Source organism: Spinacia oleracea, chromosome 1 (assembly GCF_020520425.1).
Source record: "Spinacia oleracea cultivar Varoflay chromosome 1, BTI_SOV_V1, whole genome shotgun sequence".
Taxonomy (NCBI): Eukaryota; Viridiplantae; Streptophyta; class Magnoliopsida; order Caryophyllales; family Amaranthaceae; genus Spinacia; species Spinacia oleracea.
In genome coordinates this window covers 18882522-18901280 of record NC_079487.1, presented here as the reverse complement: position 1 = coordinate 18901280, position 18759 = coordinate 18882522, and the positions used below count along the sequence as shown (strand labels likewise).

The window sequence follows — 18759 nt, the reverse complement described above, 5'->3', positions numbered from 1 at the left end:
AAAATCTTTAATCATGCAACATAATCAAGCTTTGATCTCATGCATATTTAAGACATATTTAATAGCAATAAATAACTTAAAGCATGCATAAGATAAATGTGATCTAGTATGGCCGGACTTCATCTTGAAGCTTCAACTTCAAAGTCCGTCTTGAAAATGGATTAGAAACTCCGTCTTGAATTTCACCGTGGGATGCGCCATTTTCTTCAAGTAGGATAAGCTATAATTAAACTAATTGCAACTATTTGATGGTAAGCAGACTATATTTGAATTGAAAAATTTGGTGCTTTAGACCAATTACATTCAAATTAATGGTACGTAGACCATATTTTCTATCCTATTTGGTTCATACTAGTCACTTCATAACCTGCAAAACAGTACATATACAATATATATACCATTCATCCATTCATTATCATGAATGGCTCACATAATTGGTTAGTTAAAACACATTGTATGCATCACATAAATATTTGCATCAATTAATTAAGGGCACCAATAATCTACCAATTATTCAGTCCTTATTAATTCTAATCAAGTTGTTTAACCTTAAAGGATTTGTAGACCTAATCAAGAGTTTATGAATAAAATTGCTCCCACTTAAACCAATAAATTCATATGCTTTACTAATTTTAAACATAAAAATGTATTTCTAGTCTAACCGGAAACATACAAATTTAATTAAAATTTAAAGGTCATATAAATTTATAATTGAATCCACTTATTTAATTTATTTTTCAGTTGGATTTAAATTAAATCAAGGTTTTTAATTTTAGTAAAATAATTAGAATAAATTAAAATTTATAATAATAATAATATTCAAAATTAAAATCCAAGAAAACAATTTAAATTATTAATTTTAAAATTAATTAAAATTACATGAACTGAAAATCTCAAATTAAAATTTAAAACGATTTAATCGTAACACAAGGTACGCACATCACCACGCAACGCACAGCCATAGGCCACACGCACACGCAGCCATCGCTAGCCACGATGCGCGCAGGCTCTGTGTTGTGTCGCGTCTGCTGCTGCTCACCCTCGCAAGGCACTGCACGCGAGCCAGCGCTCGCTTCGTGAGCCAGCGCTCGCTGCGGCAGTACGCGCTGTGGCGCAGCTCGCTTGCTGCCCACACGCGACTGCTCGCTTGCCTTGCCCCTCGCCCATCACATAGCACACACGGCCAGCTCCTTTGCTTCGTGCGCACGCCACGCTTTGTGGCTCGCTGCATTCGTACCGCACGGGCGACGAGCTCCCGTGCTCGTCGTCTCGTGCCCGCACTATACAACACCCCTTAAGGGTAACACGTAGCTTCCATTGCTTTGTGCGTGCAACATTCATGAGCGTTTTCAAACAAAAAATTAAAATTTTTAATTTAAAATTAATGACGAATTAATAAAACATATTAATTTCATAATTTTAGGGCGAAAAATCAAAAATTTATTAATCAATTAATTTCTGATTAACACGAATTCAAATCTAGGTCATAAAAATTAAAAATTTAACATAAATTAACAATTTTTATGGTGGATTTTAATAATCATGGATACCTAATTAAATTATTAATTAATTATGAAAATCAAATCAATTCTAAATTATTCGAATTTCAACAAATTAATCATAATTACAACTTAGGTTGTATAATTAACAAGTCTAGGCATTCATAATTGTTAAACATATACTGTAGGTCAATCAAAAACTCAATATTTATCAACAAGAATCGCAAATACTTAGTTTAACATCTTAAATTTACAAACTTTTGCGTTCTAAAAACTAAAACCTCCGAAAAGTCATAGTTAGGCTTCGAATTTGGGAATTCTGGGTTCGGCCGAAAAACACTCTTTTTGTCAAAATTTTAGAATGCCTTTTACATGCGGAATTGACACAAAAATCACTCGATTTGGATGAGTAACGAAGAAACTGCTGAAAAACTGTGTACATATAATTAAATAAACGCAATTTGCAATTAATTACGAAAATTAATCACCCCTTTAATTCTTTGCAAATTTGTAAAATTTAACCATGTTCATGCAATTTAGATTATGAAAATAATAAGAGGCTCGTGATACCACTGTTAGGTTATGATACATATGAATAAACATAAATCAAGCGGAAAAACCATAAAGCCAGGAAACATATTATTTACACATAATCATTTAGCATAATTCAGATGCATACACTTTGTAGCGTGCCCTCCCTAGCTGCGCCCGAACCGAACAAGAACAAGTCTTTATGACTCCAAGTGTCGTCCCTCCGTAGATAGTCCACAGCACGTCCGGATCCGCCTTAAGCTTGACCAACTAGAATCGCCCTTAAGGTTACTAGGATTTTCGGCTATTTGGGTTCCAAGTGTTTGGCTGATTTTTTACTTGAAAATCTTACCTTTTGAATACTTCAAATCTCGATATAAATTGTGAACCCAGGCCAAATATTTATAGGGGTATGGAAAGAGAATTGGAATCCTACTAGGATACGAATTAATTAAATTAGAATCCTAGTATAACTCTTATTTAATTAATTTATCTTTTAGGATTAGGAATTTAATCCTATATCGAATCTTGATAGCTTTAGGATTCGTATAGCACGCACACGAGCATCGCACGAGCACCGCGAACTCGCGCAGGCCTTGCGGCCCACGCTGAGCGCACAGCGCCTCGGCCCATGCTTGCTGCCTGTGTCCGCGCGCGCGCCCCAAGGCCTTGGCTGGGCCTGGCCTTGCGCTGGGCCTGGTCGAGGCTTGGCGTGTGTTGGTGATGCGTGTGGCTTGCTGGGCGATGGCCTGGCTTCGTGTTGGGCCTCCGTCTAGCGAGCCTCGTCCGATGCTAATTCGTCGATACGCTTTCGATTAAATTCCCGATTCCGGAATTCATTTCCGATACGAACAATATTTAATATTTCCGATTCCGGAATTAATTTCCGTTTCGAACAAATATTTAATATTTCCGTTTCCGGAATTATTTTCCGATTCCGATAATATTTCCGATTCTGACAATATTTCCGTTTCCGGCAACATTTCCGATTCCAGCAATATTTCCATTTCCGATAATATTTTTCGATACGTACCATGTTTCCGTTTCCGGCATTATCTACGACTTGGATAATATTTATATTTCCGATACGATCCATATTTCCGTTTCCGGCAATATCATCGTTTCTGGAGTATTCATTTCTTGCTTGTGACGATCTCAGCTCCCACTGAAACCAAGATCCGTCGATTCCGAATATCCATAGATGGAGTATTTAATTCCATTAAATACTTGATCCGTTTACGTACTATTTGTGTGACCCTACGGGTTCAGTCAAGAGTAAGCTGTGGATTAATATAATTAATTCCACTTGAACTGAAGCGGCCTCTAGCTAGGCATTCAGCTCACTTGATCTCACTGAATTATTAACTTGTTAATTAATACTGAACCGCATTTATTAGACTTAATATTATATGCATACTTGGACCAAGGGCATTATTTCCTTCAATTTTAGCCCACAAATTGTTTTCGTCTGTTAGGATTTTCCATCTTAGTTTAGCGATGAAGGCTTTATTTAAAGGGTAGGTCCTCCGAAGGCCAAGACCCCCTTGATCCTTAGGTTGACAGACTTTTTTCCAAGCAATAAATATATGATACAAGAAAACTAGAAAAGTATAGAAATATGGAGTATCCCATAAGATAATATGGTCACACGCTCACACTTACAGAGTACTCTGAATATAACCAAAAAGAAATGAAAGCATTATACCTTTCATGGTCATATCGAAGCAGCATTTTCAAACCAGCTAAATAATATACTTCCTCCGTTCATAAATACTCGCAACGTTTGTTACTATTACGTATGTCAGTGCACAATTTAGATCGTCAATATCTTAAATTTTCTCCAAGCAAAAATTATAAAAAGCTGATATTTTGAAAATACGTATTGATACGAATCTAACAAGATCACACATAGCTATGTTTTATTTGACATATAAATCATCAACAATAGTCAAAGTGGAAAATGTGAATAGTGTAAAAATATCAAACATTGCGAGTATTTATGAACATAGGAAGTATATACTGGAGTATAAGCTTAGCTCTTATAATTTTCGATCGAAAGACCCTATGTTTTATTCTTAGCCTATCATTCCCAGAGAAAGAAAATTAATGAAACAAGGTAGTTGACTCCCTAAAGCTCGAAGTGGAGCTTAAGCGATCAGAGCGAAGTTTTTGGATCGATTTGAGCTGATTCTTAATGGTTAACTCCTTGCAGACCTGACATGGACATCTAACCTAGCTTAAAACTCGCGCATCAAACTCTGTGCAACAACTTGTACAAGTATACATAAGGAAATTAGCAATAAAAGTATGAAAAAAGGGGAAGATCATTATTATTATGAATGCTGGTATATGTGTAGTACATCAGATCGATTCACAACTAGCTAGGAAGCAAGCATGAGGTAGCTTGCTAAACTAGTTGGGGAACTAGAGACCAAGCAATCAAACTCTATCAAACGGACCGGGTAACAAAGACAACTCAATCAATTACAAACCATATATATATATGTATATATATATTTTGTATCAAAAACAATGATACAAGAAAAGTCACACATAAGAATTCAAGTACAAAATAAGAAAGAAATTTGAAACATGGCCAAGGTCGATCGATCACAAAGACATGACGATCGATTGGACTAATGGCACTCATGAACATCTGGGTTAAAGGAAACAGTAACACAGTCAAGTGGAGGGCAACACTCACGTACACCAGGGTTACATGAATGCCCTGGATGATCTTCACATTTGGGTTCGCACTTGAAAATTCCTGGTGTAACTTGTACACATGTGAGTCCTGTGCAACACTCCACATATGCTGGATTTGTAGGATCTGGAATGCATGTTAGGTCTTCGTCTACACACGCGTTTGCCGAAAGGATTCCTAGCATCACTATATATATGGAAAATGTTGAGATAATTCAAAGAGACGGATCAGCAAGAGGTTTCCCGCCAGTAGCACTAAGCTTAGATTTAGTGTCAACAGGAGTAGTAGTAGACTTACAAGAAGACATATCAGCCCGGGCAAGGACTTCCTGAGCATACTTACGCTGTGACAGAAACATGTGGTCCTTGGTACGAGAAACAGAGATACCAAGAAAGTAAGAAAGAGGACCGAGGTCCTTCATGGCAAACTCGGAGCTAAGAAGAGCAATAATGCGTTGCCGAAGAGAGTCCGTAGAACAACCCAATATGATCTCATCCACATACAAGAGTAGATAGGCAGTTTCCGATCCACGTCGGAAAATAAACAAGGAAGTATCACTCTTGCTGTTAACAAAACCAAGTGAAAGAATATATGTCGCAAACCGCTGATACCAGGCACGGGGTGCCTGTTTTAGGCCATAGATAGATCTGCGGAGGCGGCACACATGCTTAGGTTTGTCTGGGTGAACAAACCCGGCTGGCTGATGCATATACACCGTCTCCTGTAAGTGGCCATGAAGAAAAGCATTTTTCACATCAAGTTGATGAATGGACCACTGTCTGGAAAAAGCTAAACTCAAAACCGTACGGATAGTAGTCGGTTTTACCACTGGACTAAATGTCTCACCACAATCGACTCCAACCTGTTACCCCTTGCCATTAGCTACCAACCGAGCCTTATAGCGCTCAAATTCACCATTTGATTTCTCTTTATGTGTAAAAACCCATAAACAACGAACCACATTTGCATTTAAAGGACGCGGAACCAAATCCCAAGTATGCGTACCAATCATAGCCTGATACTCATCACGCATAGAATTATACCATTTAGGGTCCTTAAGGGCAGACAAATGAGATCGGGGTAGTGGGGAAATTTTGGGTGGTGAAGAAGAAAGAAGAGCAAGGTTAGCATATTATAAATTGGGCTTAAATATGCCAGACCGTGCTCTTGTTTTCATAGCATGAGTGGACGTGGCCTGGTCCAGGTGGTCACCCTCATAAGGCGGCCCATTCTGGAAAGGGGAGGTAGAAGGGAGGTGGGCATGATTAGGGGTAGGTGGGCCTGGAGACATTGGGCTAGGGAAAGGAGAACCAGAAGAAGGGGAGATAGGAGAAGGTGGCCCATTAGGGTTGGTAGTCCCATAGGGACCCATGGCTGATTGAACAGGCCCATGTGTCGCTACAAGACTATTCTGCCCAGCCTTGCGGTCCAAGGAAAGGGGAGACACGGGTGTGTGTGGGCTCGGTGGAAAAGGCCCACTTGAAATGGGCTGATGGAATACAAGAGGAGGAGGGGGAGACTCAATATCATCAACCAAGAATTCATAATTAGTAGGCTTGGGCGTGTATTGTGAAGAATAAGGAAAAGAGAATTCATCAAAAATAACATGCTGGGAAATAATTACTTTCTTGGTTTTAATATCAAGACAACGATAACCACGATGTGAGGTCGGATAACCAAGAAAAATGCACGGGGTAGAGCGGGGAATCATTTTATTAGGAGATGTAGATGAGAGATTAGGATAACAAAGACACCCAAAAGTACGAATGCGATCATACGATGGGGCTTTATTAAAAAGAATGTGCATCGGGGTAAGGTTATCTAGAAGACGAGTTGGGCGAATATTGAGCAAGTATACCGTCATGTTCAAAGATTCAACCCAAAAGGAAGGCGGAAGGGAAGCATGAAATAAAAGAGAACGACAAATGTTATTAATGGTCCGTATCATACGTTCCGCCTTGCCATTTTGAGGGGACGTGTTAGGACACGAATGACGCCATATCATGCCATGAATATGAGAAAAGAGAGTGAAGGCATCATTGTCATACTCTCGGCCATTATCACATTGTAAAGCTTTAATGGACAACCCAAATTGAGTTTTGACATAAGTATGAAAACGCACAAAAGTAGAAAACACATCCGATTTTGATTTGAGGGGGAATACCCATAAATAGTGGGAATAATCATCAAGAAAAAGCAAATAATAGCGAAAACCCGTATGACTATTAAGTGGATACGTAAACAAATCGGTGTGAATAATGTCAAAAGGAGCATAAGTCTTAGTCAACGAAACCGTAAAGGGTAAACGACAATGCTTGCCCAACTGACAACCATGACAAACAGAAAGAAGTTGTCCTTTATTACATTTAATAAGATTTTTGTGTCTAAGAAAACTAAGAACTTGATCTCCGGGATGACCCAAACGGTTGTGCCAAACTTGAGGCGAGAGTGCAGCAAAAGCAGAAGAAGGGGATGATGATGAAGAAAACCACATAGGATAAAGATTCCCGACACTATTGCATCTCGTCAAAATTTTCCCCGTCCGGAGGTCCTTCACAGAAAAACCAAAAGGGTCAAATTCAACAGAAACGGAATTATCGGTAGTGAATTGACGAACAGAGACAAGATTCTTAATGATATTAGGGGCATATAAAATGTTTTTGAGAGGGAGGGGAGGTAAAGGGGGAGGTAGAGTTATAGTGCCCGAACCTCTAACTGGTATTTTAGAACCATCACCAACCAAAATATGAGAATTAAATGGACGCCAATTAACCATAGAGGAAGTAATACCTGAACCATTCATGAGATGAGAAGTCGCCCCGGTATCCATATACCAATTCGGGTCCGGAGGTTGAACGTTCATTGTGTTGAAGAAGACCGGTAAGTCAGTGGGTTGAAACCCACTTTCCTGCGCCAAATAAGCCTGGTTGGGCTGAAAACCACCCCCATGTGCAAGATAAGCCTGGTTGGGCTGCCTAGGAGCTGGGCCCAACAGCCCCTGTTGAGTGATCTGTTGATGTGGCTGCTGTCCTCTCCAGTGGGCCGGTTGAGAGGGATATGGGCAAGGAGGAAAATAAGCCCAAGGACCAACCCAAGGGTACTGTTGTTGGACCTGTTGTTGCCCACGACCCCCATTTGAACCAGAATTATTATGACGACCATTCCCACCATTGTTTTTTTTTTTTTTTTGCTAAGCAAGTAAGGATAATATTAATTCCACAAAACAGAATACAACCTAGGCTAACTCAAGGGGAACAAACCAACTAGGTTGGACCATTCTCACAAGAGCAAGCACAACACAACTAAGTTTCAGAGATTCTGAAACCACAAACTATCCTTCCTACTTACATTCTTTGGCATTACAGCCATCACTCTACTCTTAACTGTCTGCTTTAAAACAGTCATTACATTCAAAACAGTAGGGAAAGATTTATCCCAGAAGCTACTATTTCTACTCCTCCAGATCAGATAGGTCAAAGCAACCATGCTAGCATACATAACACTTTTCCTAAATTTGGAATTGCTGCTGTTAGACAGTTGTCTAACTCCTCTCTGTGAGGTAGTAAAGGAGCTTTGAATCCCCAACCAATTCTTCAAATCAGTGAGACATCTGCTACTGTAAGGACACTTGAAGAACAAGTGCTCATGATCTTCAGGGGCTTGACCACAGAGAAGGCAATCTGAAGTTGAGCTAACTCCAATTCTTGCCATTTTTGCTGTTGTTTGCAATCTGTGCTGAATTGCCAACCAAGAGATGAACCTATGTTTTGGCACAGTAAGCCTATTCCAGACCATCTTGTCCCAGTGAACCATGGGCTTGGCATCAATGAGCTTATTATACACCAATTTCACAGAATATTTAGGCATATTGCAGAATTCAGTAGCAGTAAACACTTGCTTGATTTGTTCTTTAGTATCACAGATTTTCTTCCAGTACCAACTAGAAGAACTAGTAGGGACAAAATCCCACCAATCCCCATCCTTAACATAAACTGAATTGATCCATTTTATCCAGATGTTATCTTGCTTATTGGCTACAGCCCAAACATACTTCCCCAGATTAGCCACATTCCACACCTCCACATTCCTAAAACCAAGACCACCTTGATTCTTATCACAGCAAGTCTGCTCCCAAGCTATGTAACTTGGCTTAGAGCTATATGCCTGTCCACTCCATAAGAAGGATCTACAAATTTTGGTAATCTCTTTTAGAACACTCTTGGGCAAAATATAAATCTGGGACCAATACATATGGATACTAAGCAAAACAGCATTAATCAATTGCATCCTAGCTGTATAAGAGAGGTTCCTAGAACTCCAAACTTTGATTCTAGCAGTCACTTTATCCACCAACATCTCACACTGAGCTGCTGTAATTTTCTTTGAACAAATTGGAACTCCCAAATACCTAAAAGGTAATGCACTTCTAGTAAAACCAGAAGCAGCAATCACTCTATTTACATCAGATTCAGTCATACCATGACAATAAACAGAGGACTTTTGAATATTAGCAGACAAACCAGATGTTATGGAGAACAATTTGAAAGCTTGCAACAGAAGATAAATGGAAGGGAAGTCACCTTTGCTACACAGGATCAGATCATTAGCAAAACACAAGTGAGTGAGCTTAATATCTCTGCACCTTGGGTGATTCCCACCATTGTTGTTCCAGTTCTTCTTCTTCCCATGCTTGTTCCTCCCACCGCCGGAATGCCCGGAATTATTTCGGCCACCATTCGAACAACCATTCGAACCACCATGATGCGGCTGCGACCCCGGATTATCACCCGTAGAAATTAACACGGTAGAGGAAGACTCAGACCCATCTTTCGTCTCTGTCTCGCGGTTCATTCGAACAAGATCAAGCATCGAACAAGCCTCCTCAAACGATGGTAAAGGAGATCGTTGTTGGATGATTGTTGCAATTGTGTGATACTCAGGGGCAACCTTGGAGGCCAATTGAAGGACAAGGTGTTGCTCGGAGATCGGATGGCCCAAGGCAGCAAGCTGATCAGCTACAGTTTTTAACTCTTGACAGTAGTCATCGAGAGTACTACAGTGCGCTAATTTGATAGAACCAAACCTGCTCTCAAGATGCACAATCCGTGATCCCTTGTTATTCTGAAAAATGTTACGTAGGGTATCCCAAGCCACCATTGCTGTAGCATTTTCATCAAGAATTTTGTACAAGAGATCGGTTGAAATAGTGCCATAAATCCGTTGGAGAACGGTGGCATCAAGCCGTTCCCACAACTCATCAGAAACGTCCGTAGGATGCGGGACCTTCGGGTCGATATGATCCAGAACGTTGAAGACTTTGGCATGAGTGCGGAAGAGTGTAGCCCATGGAGAATACTGAACCTTGTTCATGTCAAGAACGAGAGAAACAAGGCTACGAATATTGGTAACGGTCAAAGCCGGATGATAGGGATGAGCAGCAGTGATCGGAGGGGGATTGTCACCGCCTGCCATTGCCAGAAAAGAAAGAAGAAACGAGAGAGATAGATGAAGAAGATGAGAGGATCGAGTGGTGGCTAGGGTTAGCTCGATACCATGTAGAATTGTGGAATTCCCCTTGAGGGAGGCTGTGCATATTATTAACATATATATAGTCTAGGTTTACAACCCTAATTAAGGATACATTATATGCTAAATATATTAACAGAATATTTACATAATATGTCTAACAATTCTTAATGGTTAACTCCTTGCAGACCTGACATGGACATCTAACCTAGCTTAAAACTCGCGCATCAAACTCTGTGCAACAACTTGTTCAAGTATACATAAGGAAATTAGCAATAGAAGTATGAAAAAAGGGGAAGATCATTATTATTATGAATGCTGGTATATGTGTAGTACATCAGATCGATTCACAACTAGCTAGGAAGCAAGCATGAGGTAGCTTGCTAAACTAGTTGGGGAACTAGAGACCAAGCAATCAAACTCTATCAAACGGACCGGGTAACAAAGACAACTCAATCAATTACAAAACATATATATATATGTATATATATATTTTGTATCAAAAACAATGATACAAGAAAAGTCACACATAAGAATTCAAGTACAAAATAAGAAAGAAATTTGAAACATGGCCAAGGTGGATCGATCACAAAGACATGACGATCGATTGGACTAATGGCACTCATGAACATCTGGGTTAAAGGAAACAGTGACACAGTCAAGTGGAGGGCAACACTCACGTACACCAGGGTTACATGAATGCCCTGGATGATCTTCACATTCGGGTTCGCACTTGAAAATTCCTGGTGTAACTTGTACACATGTGAGTCCTGTGCAACACTCCACATATGCTGGATTTGTAGGATCTGGAATGCATGTTAGGTCTTCGTCTACACACGCGTTTGCCGAAAGGATTCCTAGCATCACTATATATATGAAAAATGTTGAGATAATTCAAAATATTAGTAAGGATTATTTATAACTCGATCAATAATATCAACTCTAAATATTCCCAATAGATCATAGATTGTGTTATGCAAAAAAGTCTAAACATGCAGTGAATCTATTCTGAAACAAAAGAAGTTACAACAAATAAAAAGAACCTGATGCGAGGAATAAATAAGTTGCTAATCTGCCTTTCTCCATTTTTTGTTAGTAATGATCGATTTATCAAACTTATTTTTTGTAATTTAATTTGTTATAGGAAGATAATTTGTGTGTGGTTAGTCCATTATGTTTTTCTTCTATTTATAGATGCGTAATTTCTTGAGAGATTAGTTTTATAATCAATATGTTTAATTTTTATAATTTGCTATGTTATTGCTTATTCAATTTCATTACACTAAACATTATTGGTTGTGTAAAAATGTTGTCATATGTTTCTTTCAAAAATAAACAATGAAATCTTATTTTTAATCTGATTTACCATTATCATGACGCCACGCGGACTAATTTGACAATTAGTTTGTTATACCACTAAGATTTCAACCTATTTTATTATTTAACTAGTAGCTTGAAACTTTTAAAAATTGCAAACCATTTGAGTTGATTGTAATTAATGATGCAAATTAAATTGGACTCATTGACCTCAACTCGAGTCATAAACTCCCTTGGTCGAAACGTTACGTTGGTGCTAGACTTTTGTAGTTGTGCTCGATTTGAATATGTATAAACTATAATAAAAAGTACATCCTCTATTATCCTAATATTTGTAACGTTTAGACATGGAAAAATATCATTAAGACTCCGTTTGGTAGTGTGTAAAACATTTTCATGGAAAACGATTTTCCCCTTTTCAATCATTTTACGTTGTTTGGTTGGGTAAGGGATGTAAAACAATTTTCAATGACTCCCTCAAATGTGGAAAACCCTTTTCCAGTTGAAAAGGAGGGAAACTACTTTTCCTTCTTTCCTCCCTACCTCCTCTCCTTTCTTCCCCATCTTCTCCCATTTTCCTTTAAGTTACCAAACAAAGTAAAACTAGTTTGGAATTGTATTTTTCCTTGAAAATTATTTTCCATGAAAAATCATTTTACATTGAAAACGTTTTACGCCCTACCAAACAGAGCCTAAAGTAAATGTGAAATCTTGATCGTTTGTTGCCTGGTAGAGTCGTAGCTCATAGGTGATTTTATTAACAATACGTCAATACGGCATAAACAGCGACCCAATATGAAAATCAATAAGCTAGCTATAAGGCTACAATGGTTAAGAAAATAAATCGTTACATTCGGTCAACTAGTTTAATAATTGTTTGTTTTTTATTCTATATATTTCTTTCTGTAGAACTTAATGAAAATATGACAACATTTTTACACATACTTACATTTTCTGAAACATGTATGAGTTGAATGTGTCACTAATTGGTGGTCTCATAGTTTTCCATAGGGTTTTGGAAGATATATATAATGACCCTGTTTGGCAAATAGCGGTTAGTTGTAGCGGATTGTATTAGCAGTTTTGACTAACTGTTGGTATTAGCTTGTTTGACTAGCTGATTGTAGTAGCTGATTATGTTTGGTAAATATCTGTTTGATTGTGTAAAATTACGAATAAGGACATTAACTTATTTAATTATAGAGAATTAGTAATTGCTAAATGTATGAATATGTATGGTTAGATTTTTATCGAAATAAAATGTACTAACATGAAAATAATTAAACAACATTTATATAAAATTAAAAATTTGTTAATCCCACTAACAACTTTTACGAAAATAAATCATTAAATGTCTAATTTGCAAAATAGGAATAACTAAGAGAAAAAAAAGTTTACATTACACTCTTATAAGAAACTCAATTTTTTTTTCATTATTATATTATACATCATCTATTTAAGAAATAAATGTCTAGTCAAATAATATAAAAATAAAAGGCAAGCAAAGTAATAATAAATTTAAGTATTAAAGTTTTTCCGGTGTTGTAAAGATGGAAACAATGGGCTTCGAATGAAGGCCCTTTTGTATGTGTTGGAGATCTTGCTTGTTTGAATGAGTAGAGTCCGAATTCACCTGCACAAGAGCAAAGTCACTAGCCTCGGGGGTGTTTCCGAGGAAAGCCCCTCCGATGCCTAAGTAAGAACGATGCTCGGATTCTAGAGAGAAGTTCTCTAGAAGAGTAGTCTTAAGGCGATAAATTGGACGTACCTTGAGGTGTGAGCCTTGGCGGCCTATTTATAGTGTTTGCATAGTAAATGCCCATAGGTCATTTATTGCTTTTGGGCCTTGGGCCTTGATGGATGGCTGACTAGCCATTGGTAGGTTTGATGCTGTTTGTTTAGAGCCATTGGGCTTTGGACTTAGTGGCCCAATTGAGAATCAATTGGGAGCCCAAACAACATGCCCCCCAGACCCGGTCCATTTAGAATTAAATGGGTGGGTTTCCAGCTGTCAGAAGTCCGAAAGTTCCCTCTCTTTTTTCGAAAAGGGATGATTTGCATTGATGACAAGTGTTGGGAGTTGGATTGTGTCGTGGAGATCGTGGGTTGAGGAAGTTGATGCGCCCCTTTTCTTTTCTATAAATACGGGGTGCTTTGCTCTTTTCGAACTTTTTACTCCTTCTTTCAAACCCATTCTCTCTCTAAATTCCGGCGATCGCAGTGCAATTTGTTTCTTCAGATCTACGAAATTCGGCCAACTTTAGACTTCGGGAACTTGTGTTGTTCGTTTTATCGGCGAATTCCGCTTCGGAAAAAGGTAATTTGTTTTTGAATTCTCCTCTTTTTCTTCGTTTTTCCTTCTACCCCTCAATCTCAACCCTAGACCGAGAATTCGCGGCCATGGCAAAGAATAGGGGCAAAAGCAAGTTCGTCGTTGGCTCCTCTAGTGAAAGGGAGAACGTGCCTTCGGGAAGGTTACCGAAAACTTCGAGGGGTCGGCCTTCGGAGAGGCCGGTGGAGAGGCGTTCGACTGGTTGGGATGCTTCCAAAGATGATGTTGTTGGCGGGTCTAGCGTGTCTGAACGCGCAACTTCTGGTAAGAAAGCTGGTTCTTCGGGTGTGCGCCGCTCTTACCCTGAGTTTCCAGTTCATTGGACTGAAGCTGATCCGCAGGGCAAGTATGCCCCGATTCTGCATGAGACCACTAAGATCGATGGTCCTTTGGAAAAATCGGTCAGTGGTGATTGGTTGGTGGAGGCGAAGCTGGGGAATTACCATCGGAGGGCCGAAGAGTTATACGGAATCCAGCACGCCTTGGGGTACTGGTGCGAGCTTCCCGACCAGGAGCGTCCTCGGGTGACTCATCCGCCGAGGGGGTTCATCTCTGTGTATACTCATCATTTGGAGAACGGTCTCCGCTTTCCTTTGGATCCCTTCATTTCCGAGCTCCTGGTGTCGTACAACATCAGTTTGGCCCAACTTACCCCCAAATCTATGAGGCACATCATCGGATTTAGATGGGTGTGCGATTTTATTAATTTTCCCTGTTCTGTTGCCGTGTTTCGGGATCTGCACGATCTGTCTTTCAACCATGCTTCCAAGGGGGATGGGTATGGTTGGTGGACCATCATCAACAAAAGGTCCCGAAGGAAGGGGGAGCCGAACTACATTACGGCCTACCCTTACCTCAGCTCTGATCATAATTGGAAGACGGAGTGGTTGTTCGTTCGTGTGCCGACAGATCCGAAGCATCCACATTTTTACCGCCCTCCGAAGTGGTTTGTGACTCCTGATCCTGATATGCGAAGCGTGGCTGCTCCGGATCGGAACCATCACCACTACGTGGATCTCCTCCAGTGGTTTTTGGCTCGGGAGGACAACTACAAACTGCCGTCCAACTGGCTCCCGAACCTCAACTATATCCTGCGGGAGGACATTCTTGCTGTTGCCGGTCTCAGCAGGATTTTTGACAGGGGTAGGTGTCTTTCGGCTGGGACCGTGCTTTAGTAAGTTTGTCTTCCTCCTTTTTGTCTCGTTTTATTGACTTTGTTTTGTGCTTTGTTTCTGCAGAGTACGGCTTTAGCTGCGTTGATCCTGTGGTCTTGGGCATTTCTTTGGATCTGAAGACCATTCACGACTCGGCTCCTGATTACAAGTTCGGAAAAGAGAATCCTCGTAATCCTCGCTTGAAGGATTACGTGTTGTCTCCGTCGGGTGTCGCTCGGATATCTGAAGTTCGAGCTGATCCGTGGGATTCTGCCTCTTCTCCCGAAGCTGTTCCAGTGAAGGTCGTGCTCCCTGATTTGAGGACAACCTCGGATCCGGTGAGTGTTTTTATATCTCGAAGTCTTTTGTTTGTCTTTCTTTCCGGTTGGCCGTCGGCTAACGTCTTGGTCCTGGACCATCTTTTTAGGGTCCTGGGACTGACGCTGTGCCGCGTGCCGTTCCTTCGGTTTCATCTCCGGCTCGGATAGATATCTCTTTATCTAGGAACCGGGTACTTCAGGGTTTTATCTTTATTCCTTCCTTTGTCTTCTTTTACATTTATTGACCCTTGGTCTCCTCTGTTTAGGATCAGCGCAAAAGGAAGGGCAGCACTCTTTTGAGGCCTTCTGCGCATCCGAAGAAAGCGAAAGCTTCTCAGTCTACGGAGAAGGTATTTGTTCTGACTTGGAGCTCTTTTTTTTTTGTAGTCCGTTCTCTCCTTTTCTGAAACTGACCTTTGAGCGTTTACCCTGTAGGAAGCGATTTCGGAAGTCATGCCTCCTCCCAAGAATCTCCTTCACTTCATGCCCTTGCCAGGGCAGAAGTTGAAGAGTGTGGTGGTTGCGGAACTGCCGCCCGTGGACCAACCGTTGGCTGAGGAAGATACCATCCCCTCTCCGCTGAAGCCGTCTGCTGCTTTAGGGATCGAGATCCAGGATATAACCAAGGTGATGGAGGCGATTGAAGCCGACCTTGTTCCTGGCTCGGATGTCCCTATTGTGGCCGAGCAGAAGGAGGAATCTGCTGACGTTTCTCTCGAAAGGGAGAAAAGTCCAGATAAGGAGATGGTGGATCTCACCGAAGCTCACATGGAGGTTCCCGAAGCTGAAAAGGAGGTCCCTTCTGCTGAGGAGGAGCAACCCGAACAAGGTCTGACGAGGAAGAGGCACCACTCGACCTTGGGCTCTACTTCGACCTCGGCCCTGGATAGACTGATCCACGCTGACCCTTGCTCGGATGTTCCGCTGAAAAGGATCCCCGAGGAGGTAAGGGAGGCGATGGCTCGCTATGCTAGAGCTCCGGTTTTGGGGGAGAACCCCATGGCTCATGTGGGATCTTTGGTGGGACCCGAAGCTGCACGGGAGAATCTTCTTCGGGCCAACCCGCAGTGGAGGGTTCCTGGAGCTGAGGAGAGGAACCCAGCTATGATGGCTCAATACTATCTGAATGAGGTAAGTGTTAGATTTTCAATTTTTGAGTTTCGTTTGTTCTTTCTCATCTTTTCCTCCTCTACTTTTCCTCATCTTTTTCTTCTTTCCCTAGGCTGTTTTCTGGTCCTCGTTTGCTTCCGAGTGTAGCTCGGTTGAGGAGAGACAACTGAGGAGATATCAGGAGGCTTATGCTCGTGATATCCCTATTTTGGACCAGAAGGCTGGGCAGCTCTTCGCCGAGCTGGTGGAGGTCAAGCAACTGTACCTTCAGTACAGTCGTGAGGCTAGGGAGTCGGCTGAGCGGATCGGGGCCGAAGTTGGGAAGCTCATCTTCCAAGTCGAGGAGGATGCTGAAAAGATAGCTTACTTCGACAAGGAGAGGAAAGAAATGGCCGCCAAGTTTGCGAGCGAACTTGAAGAAAAAGACAGTCTTCTCAAGGAGATGACGTCTAAATTTGAGGCGGCCATTAAGCAGAGCCAGGAAGCGGAGGCGAGGCTCCAGCAGTTTATCAAGCATCGGGAGATTGTTCAGAATCAAGCTGACAAGGTTCCCGTTCTCCAGCTGAAGATCCGAGAGAAGGATGCGGCCATTCGGAAGTTGGAGCAAGAGAGAGTTGACCTCTACACTGCTGATCAGTGTAGAGAGCAATACTGGAATGGCATCCTGGGCGCTCGGCGCATGTTTGCGAAGCACATGCCTCATTTCCCTTGGAATGAGAAGGTTCCGCTCTGGATGAGGGCCCAGGATCACTTGGTGGAGTGCCAGGCCGATCGAGACGAAGCTGAAGCTGAACGTCAAGCTGCTCTTGCAGAGGCTCGGGCCCAGAAGGCGTCTTCCGAAGGTGACACTACTGCTGGGGGTTCTTCGAAGGATGCTCCCCTAGGGGCTGCTCTCGAGACCCCCAAGAGTTAGGGATTCGGGCAGTCGTCTTCTTCAGAGTCGGTCGGTTCCAGTTGAGGACTTCCGAACATGTGCTTGCCTTTCCCCCCTTTTGCTTCGGCGCTGCGTTGTACTCATTTCTTTTTGTTTTCTTTAGTACTTCGGTAGGCCGGTATTGTCTGTTGATGGCTGCCGATTTTAACTGTTTCATTTTGTTTTCAATTTTTGAGGCTTTCAATGTATTTGTACTCCCCCCAAATATTGAATAAAAAATGAATGTTTGTTACTTGGCTGCTTCTTTTCAACTTGTACTTTCGCAATTTTAGGTCTTTAAATCCGTAGATTTCTCGAGCTCCTCTTTCTGTAGACTTGCTAAAAACCTTTTGATCTTGCGAGCTCTTTAAATCCGTAGATCTGTTAAGAGACTTTTTAACTTTGCGAGTTCTTCAAATCCGTAGATCTGCTAAGAGACTCTTTGATTTTGCGAGTTCTTCAAATCCGTAGATCTGCTAAGAGACTCTTTAGTTTTGCGAGTTCTTCAAATCCGTAGATCTGCTAAGAGACTCTTTATTTTTGCGAGTTCTTCAAATCCGTAGATCTGCTAAGAGACTCTTTAGTTTTGCGAGTTCTTCAAATCCGTAGATCTGCTAAGAGACTCTTTAGTTTTGCGAGTTCTTCAAATCCGTAGATCTGCTAAGAGACTCTTTAGTTTCCAGACTCTTCAAATCCGTCGATCTGCTCAGAGGTTTGGATTGTTCTTCCGATCTCTTGTGGTTCGGAAACCTGGGCAAGAGATCGCTAGTCTGCCTCTTAGTTATGCCTTCGGCGATCCGTGGATCTGAGCCGGAGTTTTATAACTTGATTCGAGCGACTGTTTGTTGCGAACAAATTTTATTAGGGTACCGCGAATCCGAGGATTCTGGACGATTCCCTGAAGTGTATGATTTGGTCATTTCTTGCATTTTATCAAGGAATGGGCAAAGTCAATCCTGTTTTTAGTCTCGGATTGATCAGATCCGAGGCTGCATGTATATATAAAGGGACAATAAATATAGAGATAAGTTTAATGAAACTCATGGTGCCAATGGCTTTCCTCTTCTCATTAAACAACTTACTTGGTTTACAGACAGAGATCATACAAAATATTTCTTGAGAACATCGGTATTCCAATGGTTCTTCAAAATTGTTCCATCTAACTGTTTCAGCATAAACGTGCCTGGCCTTTTTTCGGAATGGATGATGTATGGTCCTTCCCAAGTGGCTGAGAGTTTGCCATGGATCCGTCCTTTCTGAACCGAGGCGGCGTTTCTGAGTACTAGATCACCGACTTTTAGGGGTCTGGCGTTGACTCTTCGGTTGTAATGCTTGTTGACCCTCTGCAAATAG

At 41.2% G+C, this 18759-nt stretch overlaps 1 protein-coding gene across 1 annotated transcript; it reads right to left on the bottom strand.

Moving 5' to 3' along the window:
• Positions 1-6935: 6935 nt before the first annotated feature.
• On the bottom strand, positions 6936-11461 carry LOC130465756 (uncharacterized). Its single transcript, XM_056834610.1, has 3 exons — positions 11304-11461; positions 7525-11126; positions 6936-7285 (listed from the first exon to the last, which is right to left on the bottom strand). The coding sequence occupies exon 2, from the start codon at positions 10336-10338 to the stop codon at positions 8044-8046; it is 2295 nt and encodes a 764-aa protein (XP_056690588.1). The 5' UTR covers positions 10339-11126; positions 11304-11461; the 3' UTR covers positions 6936-7285; positions 7525-8043.
• Positions 11462-18759: the final 7298 nt, after the last annotated feature.

Excerpts from the sequence above, each read along its gene's own strand:
- LOC130465756 (XM_056834610.1), bottom strand. The coding sequence starts at position 10,338 with ATGTTAATAATATGCACAGCCTCCCTCAAGGGGAATTCCACAATTCTA.